Raw genomic sequence first — 15,329 nt, 5'->3', positions numbered from 1 at the left:
GTTTATAAATGTCATAAAGTACAGTTCTATATGTATATGGATTTTACAGACTAAAAAACCCCAAATATTTTTGTCACATACATTTTGAGAAAGAAATAATTCAGCCATATCTGTTTGGAAACCAGATTCCCCATCTGCTTGGCCAATAGACTAACTATCCCATTCGGAAAACTTACACACCAATATTCAAGTGAGAAAATCAGACTGAAGAATTGGAGTGAGAAGGAAAAGCTATGTGCCTTTCAGATTCTTCAAAAACTGACCCACTTTCAGACCACCAAAATAAGCAGAAAAAACACACAAACAAACCTTATTGCTTTATTTTAAAATATGTATCAGCTTCAATTCTATAGGCATGTGATAATCAAAATTTTCTCTATAATATGTATTTCTTACATATACTTGTCAGCTTTGTTCTAAATTAAAAACCAAACTGCTTATACCAGATCTTCTATCAGTTTTCCAAGATACAGATAGACAGTACTCTACTATATTTTTACTCCCTCAGTGCAATTTTGTTCCATCTCTTCCATTCAAGGAAGTGGAAAAGCAAGGTATTTGATTGATGGTCGAGTTTCTTTGTTGTTGAAGGGAAGGCAAGAAAGAAAACACCTGAGGTTTCACATGCTTACTTTAATGCAATCAGAAGACAGAAGTAGTCAAATGTAATTTTAAATTGAAAAATGCAGACTATCAGTGTTCCATTCATAATGATTTCCCAAAAAATAGTATATACAAATTGCAGCAAGTACCTAAAGCAAAAACATTTTCTCCTCTAATTCTTTGACCATTTGGGTAGTCATAAAAAATAAGCTAAAGCTTCACCCCAAGAGAATCCTGCTTCATATTCCTTTGGACATAGTTTAACCCTAGATCATTGTCACTTTACTATTATTTAAGAAGTTTCCTGAGTTCAGATGTAACAAGAAGCGTGGTTTGTTTAAAGACAGAATGGATGTTTCTGAGCTCGCTCTTATAGGTGTAAAAGATGGGAAAGAATTCACAAAATAAAAGCCACTGCTCCTATTATGTGTATTCCAGAAAATAGGAAAAAGTGACAAGAAAAGATTAGAATAAGTCTTTAAAGCAGGAAGATGACAATGATGAAGTAGTACAGAATTGCTCTGCCCTCGATTTTTATGGGCACAATCACCACCTACATATTCGTAGTCTTTGGGCTCTTTAGCAGGACCTGCATGCTGAAGCTCCCAATTAGTTCAGAACACGTCTGCCTCCAGGATATAAAGAGACTTAAGTTCTATAGATAAAGGCTAAGTTCTGCTTTTCTCAGCAGAAAAATATTTTACTCAAAAGCAATATATAACACAATATCCATGTCCTAGAAAGGGCAGGGAGCATTTTAGCAAAGCAAGACTCTAGCCTTAAAAGCGATAAGAGAACTGACTTCTCTGCACCTCACTATAATAAGGTCTTTGATTTCAGGTCTACTTAGAAGGTATACCTCACAACTATCCTCCCCACCCCATTTTGCAACCTTAGGCAAGCTTCAAGTCTTAATCCTTATCTATTAGAGGAATGCTGTGAATAAATCCAATAAATTCATGATTAGAGCACTAATGCATCTGTTACTCATTCTTGCATCATAGTAGTTTTTTTATTTCTGACTGTAGTACCAAAATGTTAATACCTTGTGTTAACATCTACTCCACTGTGAAAATCAAAATTACCTATGAATAATCTCCACACAATTTGAACAACTTTCAGACATGCCATAGCAGATTCTGAACCTAGATAAGATTTCTTACAGCTTACGTGCCAGAGGTTTGCACATTACCTGCATGAAAATGAAAATGAAAAATCTTGGGCAAATCCAATTTAAGAAGCAAGAAATGAGAAAGAGCTCTGCTAAAGACTGGGAAGTTGCTGCCAGTCAGAGTAGACACAATATGTGGCCAAATAGAGAATCAGATGGATCTGTTTAAAACAGATTCTTATGTTCTTATGGAATGAAGATATTATAGACTACTATAGATACTTTTTGCAGCGTATTAGCCCAGACAAATAACCTATATGAAATCTAAAAGCAGTAGATAAACAATTGTTTGATTAAAATGAGAGACATTGCAGAAACAAGATATGAAGAGTCTGTTTCTACCCTGTATATGTGTGTTTGTATGTGTGTGTGTGAGAGGAATGAAATAATGAACGAGTGAATGAAGGCAAGTGAACAAGACTTGTATATACTTGGATACAGCTTTCTGTTTGACTATGTAATTATTTCTCTGGATCATCTGTTGTGTAAATCAGTTATGAGGTTAACTAGGAAAATTTGGATTGAAAAATGTAAACAAATCATCTGTCAAGTTCAAATGAAGACTGCTATAGTTTCCTCCCTAAGAGAACTGGCTGAAAAAAATACTTTCCCCTCAGCCTCCAAGAACATTGCCCTATCTACTATACTTTAATAATTACTTCTGGAAACTTAAATGCCTTTCTTTCAGCATTTCGAGGTCCAGGACACCTATCCCCTCCACTTTAAAATGATGTTCCCTTCAAAGAAAAATAAAACAGGCTCAGGCAAGGCCAAGGTTTCTTCACTGCTTCTTGTTGCCAGGATTCTTCTTGTTGAATAGGCTGACTTTGTTGGCAGAGGAAGATTCTAATTTCACTTTATCCATTAAGGTTTTCTTAATGGCAGCTGGGGAGACTTTCTCCTGGTCAGCTAAGCACTGTAGTTCCCTGTTGAAGAGAGAAAATGGATTAACAAATCAAAGATCACAACTCAAGGGGTGTGTGAGAGGGCATTTCTTTTTGCTATGTGCAAGCATACCGTGTCCTGATGCAGGATGCCTCCACAGCATTGATGAGCAGTGAGCGGAAACCACCACTCTCTAGGAAGTGGAGAGCATAGATGGTAGCACCTCCTGGCGAGCAAACATTGTCCTTAAGCTGTCCAGGGTGCTGCTCAGAATCCAACAGCATTTTGGCAGCTCCCTATGGTATTGGGTAGACAAGACAAAGGCAACTTAGGGGATAGGAGCAATAAGTTACATTGACCTATATTTATTTAGCTGGATCTTTGAGGGAGAAAATGTAAATTATGGCAGACAGAGTTCCTTAAAACTGCAAAAAATATATATAATAATTTGACTTTTTTCCTATCAAATATTAGGAAGCAGAATAGACAATGACCACTCTGATAATCACAAGTTAAGATACTGACCAACAAGGCTTGCGCTCCCAATCGGACTGCTAGCCTGCGAGGAAGGCCCATCTTCACCCCTCCATCTGCCAGGGCATCCAGGGCTGTGAATGCCTAGGAAATCAGTAGTTAAAAGAGAAGTAAACGTTCTGAAAGTGGAACATAACAATGCAATGTATTTTTCTGATTATCTAAATCATGACTATTATCCTTCTCACCTTTCCTATTACCTACTCCTATTAGTATCTTATGACTATTACTTGTTGGTTGTATCTTATAATTTATGATTTATCACTTTGTTGCGTGTATATATACTAAGAGCTTATGCATCACAAACAAATTCCTTGTGTGTCCAATCACACTTGGTCAATAAAGAATATTCTATCTGTACTGTTCTGTTCTAATCAGAGTACTTCAATCCAGTGCCCTCTAACTGTGTTGCAGCTACAATGTTAAGAACTTCTAGTATAGACTGAGCAACTGCTGTATTCCAGAATTTTAACAGTGGGTTCTTGTCGGTAGTTTAGAATAAATCACCTAGAACTCCAATAACTCTAATGACATCTAGGAAATCAAGCACTCGGTTATAAAGCCTCATAATATTGCAAGCCAATCTGCCTCCTCGTAAGATATAGCATAAAATTAGTTACATTTCTACATATGACCTCCCCCCTCCCCAAACCTTTTATATCCTTTTTAAAGAATACAGCAAAGGTATAGCACATACATAAGCAGGTCCACTGCCACTGAGTCCTGTCACAGCATCTATCAAATCTTCTTCCACTTCAGTACAGAAGCCCACACTTGCCATCAGCTGTTCTAAGAGCTGCCCATCTTCCACTTCTGCATGCGTGCCTGTGGCATAAACAGTGGCCCCTTCCCGCACAATGACTGGTGTATTTGTCATGCACCTGATCACTTTTGGGGCGGGGCAGAAGGCAGAAAGTTTCTTGAGACAAAAATAAGAGAAACAATTCAGGATACTTCAGAACTTTTAAAAAATAGATCTGACTAGTGCTCTAGAAAATCCAACTGTGCTAGGTTACAGACAGGTAGGAAAGAATCAGTACATGTTCATTTGATACCCATAGTGTGTCTCTTTGTATCTTTAAATGAAATATGGCCAGGTGAGAGCAGAAATTTCAGCTAGGAACCTGTTTTTCTCCCTAAGCACTTATTTCTTATTCATATATCACAAGATCCTTACAGAAGAAATACTGAAAGTTTTAAAAGCACTGCATCTGGATTCCCCAACTTGGTGCCCTCCTGATGCATTGCAATTCCATTTTATTGAGGGACTGATCATTCTAGAAGTTATTATCCCAGCACAAGATGCCAAGTATAGAAAAGCTAAGTTATACACAGATTCCTACCTAATTGCCCCACTTGCAATTTAAGCAATTTAAGGTCCATAGGGTGGCATATTACATAGGATAATTTATCACAATTTATGACAATTAGGCACATTACGAGAATTCAATCAGAATAATAACTTATTAAATGTATACTAATGTAAAACAACTTATGTTAATTTATTCAGGCTAATAACCATAATTTATTAACTCAGAATTTAGCAATTCATGCTAATTTATCTATATTAAGAATCATAACTTATGATAATTTATCTGGGATAACAATCATGATTTATGATAATATATAACTTATCCAGAATAATGATTTATGGTAATGTATTACATTATTGTTATTTATCCAGAATAAGGATAATAATTTATAATTAATTCACCATGCTAATTTATTAATTTTTGGCTTACTAATTCATGATAGTTCATCTGGGTAATACTCATAACATATAATTTATCCAGGGTAATAATGATTTATAATATATTAATTCATAATTTATTGGGTAATACCCACAATTTATGCTAGCTGGTATAATATTCATAATTTATAACAATTTATGCTAATTTAGAACAAGCTATGCTATTTTATTCAGGTTGATAAACATAATTTATTCATGCCAATTCATGCAGGGTGATAACCAGCTTACTTACAAAGCTATTTACTAGATCATCAACTGACGATATAACAAGGTTTCCTCTTCTTTCTATATAAGCAAAGCAATTATATTTGTTGCACTATCACCACCCACATTATTAGTTTATTCTTCAGAATTGTCTGCTAGCTGCCCTTCTCTTGCACATCTCTAGACCCAAGAAACCTAATACAAATGAATGCTGATTCTCACCTTTTCAATTGAGTTGATAGTAACACCAGCAGCGCACGAGACTACAATATGTCGATCTTCTATGTCTGAGCCAATTTCATCCAAGATAAAGGGAATTATCGGAGGTTTCACTGCCAGGAACAGGACATCACTGTTTTTAACCGTCTCCTTGTTGCTTATGGTGAAATTTACACCCATTTTCTGGAATTAAGAAGTTGAATAGCAATTGATGAAGCATCTCTTTCTTTGTGCTGAGATTATAATAAGAACAATTGGACTAAGCATTAAACCAGGCAAGCTTGAGCACACATTTATTTTCCTAGAACTACAAAGGGAAAATAAACTTGATAGATTAAAGCCAAAATAACCTCATATCTTGATTTTAAATGGGCAAAAAAATGAGGCAAAGAGAGATTCAACTGTTTTGACTACTGGGTTTCGGATGAGGTTTTTTGGGTGGAAATAACTGCACCAGCTTGCAGAAAAACTGAGATAGAGAGAAACTTCTTGGAAGAATCATGTATCCTATTTGGAGCGTGTTTAGTATCTAGATGTATTTTCAATTTTAACACTTATGGTAATGCTATGTTACCATGTGCTATGATCTGTAGTACAGATAGTCCTTAACTTACAACAGTTCATTTAGTGACTATCCAAAGTTACAACAGCACTGAAAAAAGCGACTTATCACCATTTTTAACAGTTACAACTTTGTAGCATCTCCATAGTCACATGATCAAAATTCAGACGCTTGGCAACTGATTCATATTTATGACCATTGCTGTATCCTAAGGTCATGCAATCACTTTTTGCAGCCTTCTGAAAAAGCAGCCATCGTGACTTTGAAATGAAGTTACCATACTTTTTGGACTATAAGACACACTTCCCCCCGCCCCCCCACAAAAAAAGAGGGTGTAAACGTTGGTGCATCTTATACACCTAATACAGCCATTTTTGGCCTCCAGAAACCCCACCCCGCACATCCCGTTTTTGCCAAAACCAGGCTTATTTTTCACAAAAACGAGGCACACAGAGGGTTTGGAAGGCCTGCAGAGTGTTCCTAGGGGCCGGAAAGGGCAAAACCTTTTTTTTCTTGTTTACCTCTTCAGAATCTTGGTACATCTTATACCCCAATGCATCTTATAGTCCAAAAAATATGGTATATATGATTTTGGGTAGTCTGTCATAATTTTGAATATCCGTTAAATTGCCTGTTTTACCTTGAGGATCCCCTGTATATGCTTTTCTGAGTAACATGTACCATTTTTATCTCAATTTTTTTTTTTTTATATGAGTGAAACGTATCCCAATTCTAGTACAGTAAACAGAAAAAGTTCTGACTAGGAAGTTTAGTTCCTGCAGATATAATATCAGAGCTAAAAAAGCCTAAACTATCTCAGTACATGGATGAAGCATGAAATGCCCAAGTTTTTATTGGAACTACAAGCCAGTATTCTGATTTACCTCTAAAAGTATTCTGCTCCCTGTTGTTGCTTTCACATCTACTGGATCCCTCTGCTAATAGTCACAGTTAAAAAAAAGTTGTACGCTCTGTGGTTGATGACTATGGTGTATAAACTAGGAGTTCTACTTTATTCATCCTGGAACAAGCCAGATTGGTGCCGCAATTTTGTTCTTGGCTCAGGATATGGGTTGTTTCAAGATGAAACCAACAAGATTCTTGTCAACTTATGTTAGGAAATCAAACCCCAAAACACTTGTTAGTTGGATTCACTGCCAGGAGTCATCAGTGACATCAATCAAAGCAGTGTGCACATCATGTATGAAGAGTTCAGTATACAAACACAGCTACCAAGAGTTTTATGAGAGTTTTGAGAGCAGAAAAGAGGCATTTTAATATTTCAAATGCTATAACCTACCCTCAAGCCTGATACTGTTGGGAGATCAGTGTCTGGTGAGCTTGCTGTTATCTTGTGGGCTGCCAAAACCCCTAGAAAAATAAATATTATGTTTCATTTTGCTATAGCATCCTGCAACTTATTCAAGTGATGATTCAGTTCTTATCAGAGGCATACCGTATTATAAGATGCACCTTTTTGTCTCCCCAAAGCGGGTGAAAATGTCTGTGCATCTTATAGACCCAATACTGCCAAAGCCCCACCCACCCTCCGGCCATGTTTTGGTATGCCCTGTTTTTAGGCCCTTTTTTTTGGCCCGTTTTTGAGGCTGTTTCGGGCTCATTTTTTAGGCTTTTTCGGGCCATTAAAAAAAACCAGCACAAAAAAAGCATTGAAAATGGCCCCCCAAAAGCCTCAAAAATAGCCCGAAAAAGGCCTCAAAAATGGGCTGAAAAAAGCCTCAAAAATGGGAAAAAAAGCTGAAAAAAATGGGCAAAAAAAAAAGCCTCAAGAGCATAGAAAAATGGCTGGAAAAGAGCCCCAAAAGGGCCTGAAAAAAGCCTCAAAAATGGGCTGAAAAAAGCATTTAAAATCCCCCCCCCAAAGGCTCTAAAATGCGTAGAAAAAAGGCTGGAAAAGAACCAAAAAAGGCCCACAAAAAGGGCTGAAAATGCAGAGGCATTTCCCCCCTTTTCTAAATTTAGGTGCATCTTATAGGCAGGTGCGTATTATAATCTTAAAAATACGGTAGTGAGCCGAGGTGGCGCAGTGGTTAAATGCAGCACTGCAGGCTACTGCTAGATCAGCAGTTCAAATCTCACCGGCTCAGGGTTGACTCAGCCTTCCATCCTTCCGAGGTGGGTAAAATGAGGACCCAGATTGTTGGGGGCAATATGCTGACTCTCTGTAAACCGCTTAGAGAGGGCTAAAAGCCCTATGAAGCGGTATATAAGTCTACTGCTATTTACAGCCCCACTTAGATGGACTCCTCCAGTGGTGAGAGAGTTCAGTGGTGAGAGAGTTCAGCTTGGTGGGACTCTCAGCCTGGAGTCCCACCAGGAAGAGAGAAAAGGAAGAGGAAGCTCACTCAGCCATTTTTTCCATATTATAGCAACAATGTAGGCCATGTGAGAAGTTCCCTCCTCTATTTAAAGTATCACCCCCTTGACCACTTGACTCATAAGGAACTCATCTCCCCTCAGTAGTTGCATGAAACCCTTTTTCTTTTTATCATAATTGACTAAATAAATTTAGATGACCACTAGAGGACAATAAAGGATCTTTTTCAGTATTTCTTTACTGCCATCTAACTCCATTAAATTTTTGATGCCCAGCTCTGGTAGTCCTACAACCAGGTTTGTTGGAGCCTGGCATAACCGGCTCTGCCTGCCTCCTCTGTTTTCATTATATTCTTGCTACTATCATCACGTCTCTTCTCAATATACACCCATTTTGTTTTTCAGTCTCTCATCCAATTTTTTATTACCTCTTATCCAATTGTAGTTTTTCACATTTTTTTAAGTGAAGAGATACTGAAATTTAGTGAGATATTTTTTTTAAAGTAAAGAAACATTCAAAACTAAGATAATATATAAGCAGGCAAAGTTCATGCAGAACTACACCCTTGAGAACTTTGTTTTTAAATCTATGGAAAGTTCTGTGCTGTCTTTTGCAATGTTTGCAATTTCCTGACCACTAAGCCACTCTTCTAGCCTGTAATTATACTATTTCGTAAGAAATAAAGAAAAAACCTGCTTGAAATTAGGAGGGGCTTCTAGGTTTCTGGCTGCTGTGATATGAGTATTTAAATGCACCTTGGATTCTCCTAAAAATATAGCATACATATTCCTGCTTGTATCTCATTAACATTTTCCCAACAATACTGTAACAAGTTAATCGGGAGAGAGTGGTAATATAGTAACATGAATTCCAAAATACAAAAGGGAATTTTAGTTTCAAACTTGTATCTATGTCTACTGTATTCCAGCAAAAGTAGCACTATGTCTTCATTACAACAAGTTCATTACACAAAGTATGCTTGAATCAAGGAAAACATAAAAACCTGAGAAACAAATGGATAGATACAAGTGATCAGGATAAAAATTTAGGACCATTTCTAATGTTTCAGAAATATATTTAAGTTATTACATGCACATTACTTGATTACACATGGTTAATTAAATAACACAATTGGCTTAGTCTGCACAGTATACTAAACCAAAAGCAAACAAACCACTTGGCATCTAACATACTGTGCAAATGTTAAGAAAGTTGCAGAATTAAATATAACACTAATCTATCAGTGAGTTTATTGCAAATCAGTTCCAATTTCTGGCACTTGCCTACCTGCTGCCGTGAAGCCTCTCGCTAAGGAAAAGGCGAGTTGCCCCGCACCGATGAATCCCACACTCATGGTAACAAGTTTCTAGAAGCAACCTAAGAGATCCCTGGTATTAAAAAAAAATGATAATATCAACTAAACGTGCCGGTGATAGTAATATAATTCTTGCAAATTACAGGAACGGTCTTCAGGTTTTGCACTGGATTTAGAGAATAGGTAGATTCAAGTATCTGGGAGGGGGGAAAAGTTTAGAAGAGCTACTGCAGGATTCCTAACTAAGTCTCACCCTCAACTTGACATCACAGCTCATTTAATCTTTTTCCTTTCTTGGAGCCTCCCAGCTGCTGCTCTGCTTTTCTTCCTGTCCATCCTACCGTCCCTGTCCCTCGAAAGCGATCGTCCATTCCCTTTGCATCGCTGATCGATCCTTTCCATACTCTTCAGGTTCTCCCCGACCCCCCCCCCCAATACGCGTTTCTATAGAGCCCACTTACCCCCTAGCGAACAAACCTGATACTCCCACGTGGCTCGTTCACAATCGGAGGGGTGGTGGTGAAAAAAAGCCGTGGCAAAGCACAGGACACATAATTGCTCAGCCAATCCGAATGAGAGGGTGTGGCCTCCTTGCCTTCTCCTTCAATCAGCTGCTGAGCAAGCGCATCGCCCGCTAGCTATTGGAGTAAGCTTTGTTTGCAGTTGCATCAGTCGACCTTCCACGGAGGCCGCGAAGGACTGATTTATTCGAGCGATGCTCGGGCTTTGTTTTTTTGCCGGTAATGGCTGCTACATCCTGGGTGTTTCCACGATTAGTACGATACATTACGGGTTCACGATTGCGCTGCCTCCTGGGAATTGTAGTCTCAGACTTTTAAAAAACCACACCTGTTTGAAAAAATAGGTAATAGAAAAAGAGTGCTATCTCTTAAATGCGGCTCTTGATTTAAAGTGCTTGGAATGAAATTTGCATGGAAACCATATCGTTTGATCCGACAGCAGTATTTTCTAGCTGCAATGCTGCTAATTCAACTTTAGAGAGGGGATGGGATTTCCAGTAAAGTATTTTGGGTATATGCAGCCTCTTGAAAACTGAAAATAAAATTTCCAGCTCTCATATAAAGTGAGTTCATTACGGAAGATGATGATCTGAAATAGTCCTTCTCGGGTTTCTTGCCACCTGTGCTAAATTGTTTAGTCTCTTGATCATTTAGGTCTATTTTCTGTTCTTCTCCCTTCTCAGCATCCTCAATCTCTCTATATAAATATATATTTTATTAAGAATTTTCATTACAGTAGTAAAAACTATCACAAACAAAACAAAATACAGTGGAAAGAAAGGATAGAAAATGCAGGGGGAAAGGGAAAGAAGAAAAAGGTTACCCTGTGGCAAGATAGGTAGCCAATAAATTAGCTAAACAAATAAAAATATAATTAAGAAAAATCTATAAAGAAGTTTATTCATGATTTTTTGGGTCTTTGCTGCAGTTGTCAGCTCTACTTTCACAGAGCCATTTTCAGTTCCCAATACCTCTATGGAACTCCACTAATTCAGCTTTACAAATACTTCTTGGTCTCATATGAGCTCTAAAAATAATCACACACACACATTCTTTTTAGGACCCTGTAATCCTTTCCTTTCGGGATTGGGTCTGAAGGACTAAAAGGTACTGAGTGTTTACTGGCCAGATTCCCTCCTTGATGACTATATGAAGACGCCTACAGCTCCCTGACATTTTCTCTTTCCATCCTGATATAGATAATACTAATAGAACAATTTGACCAGTATAATACAGTGTGGATTTTCAGAAGTAGTAGATTGAATGGTTAAAAATGCTAATATGGAAGTTGTTGTTGTTAGTTGTGAAGTCGTGTCTGACCCATCGCGACCCCATGGACAACGTTCCTCCAGGCCTTCCTGTCTTCTATCATCCTCTGGTGTCCATTTAAGCTCATGCCTACTACTTCAGTGACTTCATCCAGCCACCTCATTCTCTGTCGTCCCCTTTTTCTTTTGTGCTCAATCTTCCCCAGCATCAGGCTCACTATTCCTGACTTGTCTTCTGGAATGCTCATTGTGTTATTTCTGGAGCATCCCTGGTCACAAAACCGACTGCCTGTTGAGTTGTCTCTATATTGGTATGATAGGCAAGTCACTATCCTGATTTACGTCATTAGAACGATGTAGGAAGTACGAAGAATAGCAGCAACACCATTAAATAGAGGTTTTTAGAGGTTTTATTAACATTTATAGGCCGCCCTTTTCCCTGAGGGGACTCAGGGCAGCTTACATAAAATCAAGGGGGGGGATATACAAACAGTAACGCAGACAAACATAGAATAAAATAATGAGCAACATTCATTCATCATTCGGGAGGGGGCAATTATCTTTGTCCCCAGGCCTGACGGGCTAGCCAGGTCTTAAGGGCTGTGCAGAAGGCCTGGACGGTGGTGAGGATACGAATCTCCACGGGGAGATCGTTCCAAAGGGTCGGAGCTACTACTGAGAAGGCTCTCCTCCTTGTAATTGCCAGCCGGCACTGGCTGGCAGATGGAACTCGGAGGAGGCCCAATCTATGAGATCTAATTGGTCGCAGGGAGGTAATTGGCAGAAGGCGGTCTCTCAAGTACGCAGACCCACTACCATGGAGGGCTTTATGGGTGACAAGTAGCACCTTGAAGCGCACCCGGAGATCGACAGGTAGCCAGCGCAGCTTGCGGAGGATAGGTGTTATGTGGGTGAACCGAGGTGCACCCACAATCACTCGCGCGGCTGCGTTCTGGACTAGCTGAAGTCGCCGGATGCTCTTCAAGGGCAGCCCCATGTAGAGCACATTGCAGTATTCCAGCCTAGAGGTCACAAGGGCCCGAGTGACTGTTGTGAGAGCCTCCCGATTCAGGTAGGGTCGCAACTGGCGCACCAGGCGAACCTGGGCAAATGCCCCCCTGGTCACAGCCGTCAAATGATGGTCAAAGGACAGCTGTGGGTCCAGGAGGACTCCCAAGTTGCGAACCCTCTCTGAGGGGTGTAAAATTTGACCCCCCAGCCTGAGCGATGGAGTACTGGTCGAATTGTTGGGAGGAAAGCACAACAGCCACTCGGTCTTTTCCGGGTTGAGTACAAGCTTGTTAGCCCTCATCCAGTCCATAACGGCCTCGAGACCTCGGTTGATCACGTCCACCGCTTCATTGAGTTGGCACGGGGCAGACAGATACAACTGGGTATCGTCCGCATATTGATGGTATCTTATCCCGTGCCTGCGAATGATCTCACCCAGCGGTTTCATGTAGATGTTAAATAGTAGGGGGGATAAGACCGAACCCTGCGGCACCCCATATGTTAGGGGCCTAGGGGTCGATCTCTGCCCCCCCACTAACACCGACTGCGACCTGTCCGAGAGGTAGGAGGAAAACCACCGTAACACAGTGCCTCCCACTCCCACCTCCCGCAGTCGTCGCAGACGGATACCATGGTCGATGGTATCGAAAGCCGCTGAGAGGTCGAGGAGAACTAGGATGGAGGGATGGCCTCCATCTCTGGCTCTCCAAAGATCATCGGTCAATGCGACCAAAGCGGTTTCTGTGCTGTAACCGGGTCTGAAGCCTGACTGGAAGGGGTCGAGATAGCTTGCTTCCTCCAAGGACCGCTGAAGCTGGAAGGCCACCACCTTCTCAACAACCTTCCCAAGAAAAGGGAGGTTGGAGACTGGACGGTAGTTGTTAAGGACAGCTGGATCCAAAGATGGCTTCTTCAGGAGGGGTCTCACCACCGCCGCTTTTAGCGTGGCGGGGAAGTTCCCCTCCCGAAGAGAGGCGGTAACAACCACCTGGATCCAGCCTCGTGTCACCTCACTGCTGTTGACAACCAGCCATGAGGGACACGGGTCCAGTACACAGGTGGAGGCACTTACAGCCCTCATGGCCTTGTCCACATCCCCAGGGGCAACATCCTGAAACTCAACCCAGAGATAGTCTACCTCATCCTCTTGTGCCTCGGCTGGAACTGCAGGGATGGAGTCCAAGTCTGACCGAAACCGAGCAATTTTGTCCACTAAGAATTGGGCATAGTCCTCAGCTCTGCCCTGCAAGGGTTCCCCCACCTCCCTCCTATTTAGGAGGGAGCGGGTTATCCTAAACAGGGCGGCTGGGCGGGACTCAAAAAATAAATTATGAACCTGAAGTTGGCTGCTATACAAAGATCCTGGTTTTCTTGTTGTTACTAGAGAAAGTAGTACTGTAGATAATAATTTCTGGTGAGATTTGTGCCTGCCTGTTAGCATATTTGTTTTTACAAGGGCAGAGCTGAGCTATACTTCTGTTTAAAAGTATTAACAGATGGCTAAATCTACATACATCAAAACTTTTCCTCTTTCTGCCATCTCACACTAGTGATTGGAAGACTACGTGACCCTGGGACAGTGGAACTGTCATAAATTCATGCTATTATCAAGCACCCAAATGTTGATCATGGGATGCTGCAATGGTCATAAGTGTGAAAAATGGCCATGTCACTTTTTTCACTGCTGTTATAACTTTGAATGGTCACTAAATGAATGGTTGTAAGTTGAGGACTATCTGTTTATTAAATTGTATTCAAGTAAGAAATATTGGAAGAGAATTTGTGAAAGTCTTTCCCAATAGTACAATATGTAAACTACAAAATTGTTTAACTTGTTATCCAGAGGTTATATGGATTTCTGCAAATGTGATATAACCATCATTGTCAAATTCATGCAAATGATTTTCAGGGCTTATATAATACAGCATACGTTACTGTGCCTGTATAAATGAATAAATATCAGCATAAATGTATGTTATTGAATATGTTCATGATAAAATCAAGCCCTCTTGATTCATTCCAGATATATTGCATTTCTTGCTAACATAACTTTGGGAAATTTAATTCAATATTTTGAATGGTGAATACATCTGGTTGAGCAAGACCAGTTAAATCCTTTTGCTATAGGGTAATAGAGTATTAATAACTTAATTTTTAGTGATGGGTACTCAAACAAGTTTAGGATCCAATAAAACCTTGGAAAAAAAGTAGTACTCTGCAGATTCATAGGAATTAAGAAATATTTAATTTTTATATAATATATTAGATAAGTTAATATCACCATTTTAAGTAAAGCTTAGGACAACTTTTCCAGCTGATTGTTTAGAACATTCCACAAATGCTCTTCTCTTTTTGCCTTGGAGTTCTGATGGAATTTATACTGTGAGGAATGCAATGGCATTCTTCAAATTATCAATGATGCTTTTAAAGGCAACATGGCAATTTAAATAGCATAACAGGTGCGAGGCAGTTAATTCTTGATTTGGAGTTCGTTCTCTTCCCCCCCCCCCTCATATGTTTCTTTCAAGTTGTATATTTTTAATTGGAATCAGAGCTATAATTGCAGTAATCCCCTCATTCCACCACATTAAAGTAATGTATGACTTCAGAAATTATATCATCATATCTTGTGCTTTCCCAAAACAATTTGAAAATTGATCACTCTCTCCAAAATTAGTTCAAATGCACTTCTGCCAGCCATAATATGCATTTATCTTCTCTGCCAATTCATTAATCAGATGCTGAAATTCAGAATGCATGATTCAGACCACATGAATGAAAGTAATTGTGTTCCTCTTTACTGGTGTGCTATTTTTAAGAGAGAATGTCATATTTCAAATAAGATGTAAACAAATACATTACATTCACTTATCTTCATTTGCAGGTAGTCCTCAACATATGATCACAGTTGAGCCCAAAATTTCTGTTGCTAATTGAGACAGTTGTTA

General features: G+C 39.5%; 1 protein-coding gene across 5 annotated transcripts; it reads right to left on the bottom strand.

Annotated features, from left to right (window-relative positions):
• Positions 1–304: 304 nt before the first annotated feature.
• PYCR1 (pyrroline-5-carboxylate reductase 1) lies at positions 305–10,258 on the bottom strand. Of its 5 annotated transcripts, none has more exons than XM_087710080.1 (8): positions 10,043–10,258; positions 9,554–9,643; positions 7,229–7,299; positions 5,370–5,549; positions 3,891–4,112; positions 3,185–3,277; positions 2,792–2,955; positions 305–2,700 (listed from the first exon to the last, which is right to left on the bottom strand). In XM_087710080.1, the coding sequence occupies exons 2-8, from the start codon at positions 9,618–9,620 to the stop codon at positions 2,556–2,558; spliced, it is 942 nt and encodes a 313-aa protein (XP_087566206.1). In that variant the 5' UTR covers positions 9,621–9,643; positions 10,043–10,258; the 3' UTR covers positions 305–2,555. The 5 variants fall into 5 exon arrangements, with proteins under 5 accessions (XP_087566206.1, XP_087566202.1, XP_087566204.1 ...); XM_087710076.1 differs by having other exon boundaries at positions 9,554–9,654; positions 10,043–10,257; XM_087710078.1 differs by having other exon boundaries at positions 9,554–9,654; positions 10,059–10,257.
• Between the last annotated feature and the right edge of the window lie 5,071 nt (positions 10,259–15,329).

This window comes from Thamnophis sirtalis, unplaced genomic scaffold (assembly GCF_051295495.1).
Source record: "Thamnophis sirtalis isolate CommonGarterSnake01/CBP01778 unplaced genomic scaffold, rThaSir2_p1.2 scaffold_3, whole genome shotgun sequence".
Lineage (NCBI taxonomy): Eukaryota > Metazoa > Chordata > Lepidosauria > Squamata > Natricidae > Thamnophis > Thamnophis sirtalis.
Note: the sequence above shows the minus strand (reverse complement) of the source record. Positions and strands in the feature narration are given on the sequence as shown.